This window comes from Bombina bombina, unplaced genomic scaffold (assembly GCF_027579735.1).
Source record: "Bombina bombina isolate aBomBom1 unplaced genomic scaffold, aBomBom1.pri scaffold_2456, whole genome shotgun sequence".
Classification (NCBI taxonomy): domain Eukaryota; kingdom Metazoa; phylum Chordata; class Amphibia; order Anura; family Bombinatoridae; genus Bombina; species Bombina bombina.
This window is the reverse complement of record NW_026510951.1, coordinates 15,001-25,000: the sequence shown is the minus strand read 5'-3', so window position 1 is coordinate 25,000 and position 10,000 is coordinate 15,001. Positions and strand designations below refer to the sequence as shown.

Below are 10,000 nucleotides of genomic sequence, written 5' to 3'. Positions count from 1 at the left end.
ACTCATAGACACACAAACACATATACTCATAGACACACAAACACATATACTCATAGACACACAAACATATACTCATAGACACACAAACACATACTCATAGACACACAAACACATACTCATAGACACACAAACACATACTCATAGACACACAAACACACACATACTCATAGACACACAAACACACACATACTCATAGACACACAAACACACACATACTCATAGACACACACACAAACACACACATACTCATAGACACACACACAAACACACACATACTCATAGACACACACACAAACACACACATACACTCATAGACACACAAAAACACACATACACTCATAGACACACAAAAACACACATACACTCATAGACACACAAAAACACACATACACTCATAGACACACAAAAACACACATACACTCATAGACACACATACACTCATAGACACACAAGCACACACACATACTCAATCAGGCCCATTTATCAAGCTCCATACGGAGCTTTAAGGGCTGTGTTTCTGGCGAGTCTTCAGACTCACCAGAAACAGCAGTTATAAAGCAGCGGTCTAAAGAGCAGGCGGACAGGAATCGCCGGAAATCAACCCGATCGAATACGATTGGGTTGATTGATACCTCCCTGCTGGCGGCCAATTGGCCGCGAGTCAGCAGGGGGCTGCGTTGCACCAGCAGCTCTTGTGAGCTGCTGGTGCAATGTTAAATGCGGAGAGTGTATTGCTCTCCGCATTTAGCGAGGTCTTGCGGACCTGATACGCAGTGTCGGATCAGGTCTGCAAGACCTTTGATAAATTGGGGCATAGACACACAAACACACACACATACACTCATAGACACACACATACACTCATAGACACACAAATACACACATACACTCATAGACACACAAACACATACACTCATAGACACACAAACACATACACTCATAGACACACACACACATACACTCATAGACACACAAACAGAGACACATACACTCAGACACACATACACTCAGACACACAAACACACGCACATACACTCAGACACACAAACACATACACTCATAGACACACACATACACACTAAGACATCAAACAACTTCTTTACTCATGTTTTGTATCTTAAATAGACACACTCATTTTTTCTTTGCATAAATGTTTTGTAGATGATCTTTTTATATAACCCATAAAGTTGTTTTTTTTTTTAAAAATTTTTTTTTTTATAGTTTTGCTTATTTTTAAATAACATTGCTCTGATTTTCAGACTCCTAACCAAGCCCCAAAGTTTTATGAGAATACCGTCAGATACCTACTCCAGCTTGCTTCTGTTTGTGTAAAGGGTCTTTTCATATGCAAAAGAAGGGGGAGGGGGGGAGTGTCTTATTTCCCACTCTCAGTGGGCTTTCCAGCTACCTTTTCAACAGAGCTAAATTGAGAGCTTCTAATTAAGTTTTTAAACTTTTATACTTATTAAAAGTTTTTAAGTTTTATACTGGATCTTTAGATCAGTATCTGTGCATCGTATTCTTTATAGTAGTGTCTATTACATGCAGGTATATGGAAATGAGTGTATACTGTCCCTTTAACCAGAATTTTAGCAAAAACATTATTCATTATTATTATTCATAGCGTGCAGAACATCTCACTGTAATGTATCACACCCAACTATATCAACTTGCAGATTATGGGGCATATGTATCGAGCTCTGAATGGAGCTTGATGCCCCGTGTTTCTGGCAAGCCTACAGCAGTTATGAAGCAGCGGTCACAAAGACCACTGCTCCATAACCTGTCCGCCTGCTCTGAGCAGGTGGACAGACATCGCCGGAAATCAACCCGATCTAGTACGATCGGGTTGATTGACACCCCCCTGCTGGCGGCCTATTGGCCGCGAGTCTGCAGGGGGCGGCGTTGCACCAGCAGCTCTTGTGAGCTGCTGGTGCAATGCTGAATACGGCGAGCGTATTGCTCGCCGTATTCAGCAAGGTCTGGCGTACCTGATCCGCAGTGTCGGATCAGGTCCGCCAGCCCTTGATAAATAGGGGCCTATCTCTCTATGCCAAATCCAAACATCTGCACCTTATGAGAATCCCTCCACATCCAAACCTCTGAATAGCTGCAGTAAAAAGGATGTTAATTTCTTTTACAACATTATAGGAGCATTAAACACAACATTTTTCTTTCATGTTTCAGATAAAACATACAATATTAAAAGACTACATTTTACTTCTGTTATCTAATTTGCTTTTTTATTTTGGTGTCATTTGAAAAGCATACCTAGGTAGGCTTAGGAGTATCAATATATAACTTGGAGCAGCTGGGGATTGGTGGCTGCATATTTATGCCTCTTGTCATTGGCACATTTAATGTCTTCAGTTAGCACCTAGTAATGCATTGCATATCCTTCAACAAAGAAAACCAAGAGAATGAAGCAAATTTAATAATAGCAGTAAATTGGACCTGCAACCTGTCAATTTAATCGTAAATTTAAGCTGCCTCTGTCAGGTTCATATATATGTTTCTTGGGCGTATCATAGCAACTGCCTCACCAGCCTCTGACCTCACCGCATGTCACTGATACTTGGTCTGCATAGAGCACCCCGGAAGTTGTTTGCATATTCTGCATTGCCTGCTATTGAGTGCCAAATCTGTAACATATTTCATTCCTTGTTGCAATTCACAGGATCTAACAGTGCAGATGTGGTGTGTGCTAGTGAGACAGAGGTGGGTGAGCGAGAGGAGAAGGCCATCAAGCAGGACGCCAGCCATCATGACCTCTGTGTAGGTGAGACAATCAGGGTTATGTTATAAATAGAGCAGCTGAAATGAAAGGCGAGTGCCATTTGTTAAAAGGAGGCAGAGGCACCTCAGTCACGGGATCAGTATGTGTATAATCTTCTCTTGCTGTGATGATATGTAGGGGTTAATGATGCTTGTGTGTCTATTCTCTCATATACAGCTGATGTGTATAATCTTCTCTTGCTGTGTGAGGATACAAAGGGTGTCACATATACCGGGCTGCAAGGGTTAAACCCCTACTACCTCACCCCACCTCGTTTCTTGGTAGTTTTGGGCTCCTCAGAGCAACTGCAATCTCCAAACCCTTCCCTTTTGTGAGAATTGTATGTTGAACCTGATCTTGAAAGAGCTGGTCTCTGGCCGACCTATCCCTCTCCGGCCGGCCGGGCTCCTGGAACTACCGGCCGGCCGCCGCATTCAGCACCCTCCGGGAATCTTTACCTCTGGCCGCTTCAGAGGCCTCTTGTCCCAGAGCTCTGCTCTCTTGGGGATTGGTACCCCTTGGGGAGGGCAAGAGGTGGGCCATTTGCTGGAAGTGAGCTCCATTGGGAACTGGGGTTTCCGAGCTCTATTCAGCAGTCCGCCCTTTGGCTTGCTGGCCCCATGGAACCGCCAGCCTGCCACATCAGCTCGGAACCCCGGTCCTCTTTAACCCAGGTTGCTCCAGTGGTTCTTTTGTCCCAGAGCTCCGCTCCTCTGGGAATTAATACCTCTTGTGGAGGACCAGAGGTGGGGTGATTGCCAGGGAGGAGCTCCCATGGGAACTGGGGGTTTCGGACTCCCCCTCATCACCTAGTCTCCAGCTGCCTTTGCGGTGTATGGTTGGACGTCCATAGCTCCGGCCCTCAGCCATGGATCAGGGCACTTTTTGAACCGTTTCAGCTGGGGATCAAGAGCTTTCCAATGACACCCTGGAAGTGCAACCACTCCCCGAGATTACCCCTATTGCACCATCCCCGTACCGCTGGACAGTGGGAAACTGTTTTACTGTATCTTTGCACTAACCTTGTCTCATAATTATATGTTAGAAGTGCTGCAGCTTTAAGCTCAGCTCACCACACCCTCTGGGTGTGTCTGGGTCTCTGTGACATCATCAGAAGCCATGTTAGTTTTACTGAGGAATCTGTAAGTGAATAAGCCATGTGGTTGTAGCTGAATAAAAGTTATCTAAAGTTCCTGCTGCAGAGTCTTCATGATATGTGCAAGAGACATCAGACACAAGGTAACAGCACACAACTGAATGTTCTAATCCTGACTACACAGAGAACATAACAGCTGGCGACGAGGATCTGTTATCTGACCCTATAATGGCACTTATTGGCACCTTACCTGTGTTTGCAGCAGACACAGACAGATGGGACACATGGGTTGAACAGTTTGAGCTATATTGTATAGCAAATAACATAGGAGCTGATAAGCAAGTGGCTGTGTTTCTGACAACTATAGGCTCAGCAGCTTACACTACATTAAGGGACATTCTCTCACCAGATAAACCTAATGCTAAACCTCTGTCTGACCTGATCTGCCTGTTATCTGACCACTACCTACCTAAGCCTCTAGAGATATCAGAACGCTTTAAGTTTTACACACGCAAGCAATTGCAGCATGAGGACATTAAAACTTATGTGATCAGTTTAAAGAAACTAGCAAGTAGCTGCAGATTTGGTGATTATTTAAACACTGCTTTAGGTGATATGTTTGTTATTGGACTCATGGACTGTACAGTACAAAAGAGACTATTAGCAGAGGATGAGTTAACACTAAAGCGTGCTATAGAGATAGCTACAGTCATGGAACTTGCTACTAAAGATGCACAAATGCTCCAGGCCCCAGCACAGGCAGTTTGTGATAAGGAAGTAGATGTTTTTCATACAAGTATGCACCTTAATAAACAGTATCCAGCTAGACAAGGGTTACAGACCGCCTGTTACAGATGTGGTGACACAAATCACACAGCAAATGCCTGCAGGTTTAGGAACAGCACCTGCTATGGGTGTGGGAAGATTGGTCATACAAAGAGATTGTGCAGAAGTTCCTTAGACAGAGATAAAAGTAAGAAAGTCAGCAAGTCACGTGCAGCTTTTCACGTGCAAGTAGATACACCACACACTGATTCAGAGGAAGACAAACCATTATACACATTACAGATCTACAGCATTGAAAATAAAATTCCAGAACTGCAAGCAAAGGTGAATATAGATGGTAAACCTCTCATTATGGAAGTTGATACAGGAGCAGCAGTCTCTGTTATCACAGCTGCTGATTGGAACCGCCTGGGACTAAGGCAACCAATTGTTCCAACAGCTGTCACCATGCAAACATATTCAAATGAAATAATAAAGCCTATTGGGTGTGTATCACCTACAGTGACATTTAATGGTATAACTAAAAAGCTACGCCTCTACATTTTACCTAAAGGAGGACCACCTTTGTTTGGTAGATCCTTGATCCAAGCATTGGGCATGCCAAAGTTACCACAACAGTTACCACTTAACAAACTGCTGGACCAAAGTGGGAATTCAAATTCTTCTTGGATTAATTCACTAAAGCACAAATATAAAACTGTATTTGATGGGAACCTAGGTTTAGTGAAAGACGAGCAGATTCAGCTTCACCTAAAAGAAAATGCTATTCCAAAATTTTGTAAACCAAGAGTTGTACCATTTGCACTTAAACCTAAAATTGAAGCAGAACTAGAAAGATTACGAAATCAGGGGATTATTGTTCCAGTTTCTAGCAGTGAATGGGCTTCCCCAATAGTTCCTGTCAGAAAAAAAATGGACATTCGCATCTGTGGAGATTTCAGAGTGGGCCTTAACCCTCAATTACTTGTGGATCAGTATCCTTTACCACGGATTGAAGAATTGTTTAGTTCTCTGGCAGGGGGTGAAAAATTTACAAAAATTGACTTGTATCATACAAATTGCTTTTTTTTTCTTTCTTTTTTGTCGTTTCTCTTCTTTCTGCAACTAATGTTTCAATGAGAAACTATTGTTTTGATTAGTAATTTCCTTACTCGACCATGTACGTATAAATTTAAAAATTTTTTTTTTTGAGGTTAGCATAATTAAGCTTTTTCTTTTTTTTTTTTTTTCCCTGGAACAGATTGTATATGTTTGTCATAATTATATCATTTGTTTGGATATGGTTTTTTTTTGTTTTTTTTTAACTTATCATTTTTTGCTTATTGTTCTTTCTGTTATTTTACTTCAACCTCAATAAAAGAAATAAAAACACTACAAAAATTGACTTGCATCAAGCATACTTACAATTTGAGGTGCATCCAGACTCCAGACACCTGTTAACTATCAACACTCATAAAGGACTTTTTCAGTATACGCGGATGGTGTTTGGCATTGCCCCAGCACCTGCAGTGTGGCAACGGATAATGGATGAGATCTTGGCAGGTATTCCACATACCCACTGTATGTTAGATGACATGCTTATCACTGGTTAAAATGATGCCACTCATAAAGCCAATGTTGAAGCTGTTTTACAGTGCCTACAGGAATTCGGACTGAAAGTTAACATGGAAAAGTGTGAGTTCTTCTGCAAGAGTTTAGAATATTGTGCACATGTAGTGGACAAGAATGGTCTCCACACAACTGCTGAAAAAGTGAAAGCGCTGGTTCATGCTCCCACCCCTGTTAATGTATCTCAGCTACGTTCTTATTTGGGGTTGCTCAATTACTATCACAGATTTTTACCAAATTTGGCTCATTTACTATATCCACTACACCGTCTTTTAGATAGTAAAAACCAGTGGGCCTGGACTGACTTATGTACACAAGCATTTGAATGCTCTAAGCAACTTCTTCTGGAATCAAGACTCCTTGTCCACTATGACCTTAAGAAGCCTTTGGTACTAGCCTGTGATGCTTCACAATATGGTTTATGCGCAGTACTTTCACACATTATGCCTGATGGTTCTGAACGTCTTGTCTTTTGCGTCCAGATCTTTAACTCCATCTGAGAGAAATTATGCCCAGATTGATCAGGAAGCTTTAGCAATAATTTGGTCTGTGAAGAAATTCCACATTTATATATATGGCAGACCTTTTACTCTGATCACGGATCATAAACCACTTTTGTCCATTCTGCACCCTCAGAAGGGTATCTCCAACACAACAGCTGCTCGACTTCAGCGCTATGCACTTCAGCTGGTGGCTTACAACTACTCCATTAAATATCGATGCCACAGTGATCATACGAATGTGGATATGTTTTCAAGATTACCAATGGTACATCACATGACAACATCTTCTAAAATCATAGAAACCCCTCCACAGCCTGTAAATCTAAATTCCAAAGTGATTGCTACTTATACATGCTCTGATTCTACCTTACAGGAAATTTAAGTCTTTTGTTCAACATGGGTGGCCTAAAGTGGTTCGCTCTGACCTTCAGCCATATTTTACAAGGAAGAAGGAAATTGTGCATGACTCAGGCTGTCTGTTATGGGGGTCATGAGTGATAATTCTGACCTTACTGCAAACATTAGCATTAAAGTTACTACACAGCTCACACCAGGGTGTAGTAAAAATGAAGCAAAGAGCACGAGAATATTTTTGGTGGCCTAAATTGGATACAGATATTGCTTCTTATGTAGCTGCTTGCAATGCATGTGCACAGACACAGCGGAATCCCAGCAGGGACACCTCAAAAACTTGGCCATGGCCAAATGAACCGTGGACAAGAATCCATGTTGATTTTGCGGGGCCAGTGGATGGACAAATGTATTTGGTGGCTGTGGATGCTCATTCCAAGTGGCCAGAAGTAGTTCAAATGTCAAGTACTACAACACAACAAACCATTGTCGTTCTTTCCAGTATGTTTGCAAGATTTGGACTGCCACAAACTTTAGTCTCAGACAATGGTCCACAGTTCATATCACATGAATTTGAAACATTTCTAGATACAAATAACATCAAACACTGTAAGACAGCTCCATATTTTCCAGCCTCTAATGGACAGGCTGAAAGATTTGTACAAACTTTAAAACGCCACTTAGCTGTCTCTCACAAATCAAAATTTAATCCAAACTCCCTTTCTAATTTTTTGTTTAACTATCGAAACACACCCCATGCCACTACTGGGCTATCACCTGCAATGTTAATGTTTGGAAGACGCCTGAGAACTCCACTGGATAAAGTTAGACCAGAACATCCCAAACAAGAGTTGAACCCTTCTAGCGTTTCAGAATTTGCTATTCATGACAGAGTATGGGTTAGAAACTACCGTGGCCCAAATAAATGGATTCCAGCTGTCATAATACAAGGCATGGGCAACAGAATGTTTAAAGTTCAACTACAAGCTGGTGGTACAGTTTCCCGCCATGTAGAACAAATGAGACATAGATCTCAACCAGCTACACAAATATCAAATGGTTCAGATGGTGAGGATATCTGGCATGGAGTGTGGTGCCCACCTGAGTCTTCTGAGGATGAAAATACAATGAACACAACTGAAACAGATCAACCTGAGAATGATTCTGTCCAACAACAAAATATCACAGGTGATCAACAACCATTGGGTACTCCTCCACAGACAATTTCTCCTGAACCAAATACTCTACGGCCCTCTAGACACAGAAGGCCACCTTCTAGATGGCAATGTGAGGATTCAGTGAGAGATTATTTAGCAAGGAATGACCTAATCCGAAGGCGGACTTATCGCAGAAAACATAACTGTGACTAAAATCTAGGCTGCAACCTAGGTCTTGTGCATAGACTATAAAGATAAGCTGTTCTAAGTTCAAGTGTACGGTTTAGTAACTTGTTGTATGTTACAATATTATCCACTGTCTGTAATTTATTTTTATTTATTTTTTATATATATTTTTTATTTTTGAGAAAAAAGGGGATGTTAAGATTACTGCAGCGTTTACTGTATCTTTGCACTAACCTTGTTTTATCATTATATGTTAGAAGTGCTGCAGCTTTAAGCTCAGCTCACCACACCCTCTGGGTGTGTCTGGGTCTCTGTGACAGAAGCCATGTTAGTTTTACTGATGAACCTGCTAGTGAATAAGCCATGTGGTTGTAGCTGAATAAAAGTTATCTAAAGTTTCTGCTGCAGAGTCTTCAGTGATATGTGCAAGAGACATCAGACACAAGGTAACAGCACACAACTGAATGGTCTAATCCTGACTACACACAGAACATAACAGAAACAATGGACATTATAGTGGCGCCAGCCTGTCTGGAGGGGCGGGAATGGCCGGAGATTTGAGGGACTGATGAGACTCTTATCAAGATCAGTTTGTCTATAAATGTTGTGTGTGTTTCTTAATAAAGTGAACTTTGTGTTTTCACCTGAATGCTAGTTTGTCTAGTTATTTGGGTGGGCTTCTGCTAAAATTACTTTCTCCGCTTCATAGTGGCTGATTCCAGGTACTGGGAGAATCCTTTGTGGAGCTACCCAGTTGGGTAGCCGGTAATCCGTCACAAAGGGGTTAATGATGCTCATGTGTCCTTTCATATACAGCTGATGTCTATAATCTTCTCTTGCTGTGAGGATATGAAGGGGTTAATGATGCTCGTCTGTCTATTCTCTCATAATCTCTTGCTGTGAGGATATGAAGGGGTTAATTATGCTCGTGTGTCTATTCTCTCATATACAGCTGGTGTCCATAATCTCTTGCTGTGTGAGGATATGAAGGGGTTAATGATGCTTGTGTGTCTATTCTCTCATATACAGCTGGTGTCTATAATCTCTTGCTGTGTGAGGATATGAAGGGGTTAATGATGCTCGTGTCTCTATTCTCATATACAGCTGATATTTATAATCTGCTCCTGCTGTGTGAGGATATGAAGGGGTTAATGATGCTTGTGGTCTATTCTCATATACAACTGATATTTATAATCTGCTCCTGCTGTGTGAGGATATGAAGGGGTTAATGATGCTCGTGTCTCTATTCTCTCATATACAGCTGGTGTCTATAATCTCTTGCTGTGTGAGGATATGAAGGGGTTAATGATGCTCGTGTGTCTCTCATATAGAGCTGAACTTTTATTGTAAAATGACCCCCTGGCTCTCTAGTGAGGCTTTTGCGCAGCTTATTTGCATATCTCAGTGGCTTATTTAAATATGACGACGTCTGCATGTGACCTATTGGCAAACACAAGCACCTCCAGAGTTTTATACAACTTACTTATATCCTCTGGTTGTTACAGGGTTAATGCCCCTTTACTCGTGGCTTTTTCAT

General features: G+C 41.7%; 1 protein-coding gene across 2 annotated transcripts in view; it reads left to right on the top strand.

Annotated features, from left to right (window-relative positions):
• The first annotated feature begins 2,208 nt into the window (after positions 1–2,208).
• LOC128643545 (uncharacterized) overlaps positions 2,209–10,000 on the top strand; it is a 22,767-nt gene continuing 14,975 nt past the window's right edge. Inside the window, exon 1 of one of the 2 annotated variants that reach the window (XM_053696388.1) lies at positions 2,209–2,775. In XM_053696388.1, coding sequence (XP_053552363.1) covers positions 2,563–2,775 — 213 coding nt within the window. In that variant the 5' untranslated portion in view covers positions 2,209–2,562. Of the gene's footprint in view, positions 2,780–10,000 lie in introns of both variants that reach the window. The other variant, XM_053696387.1, reaches the window with a different exon arrangement.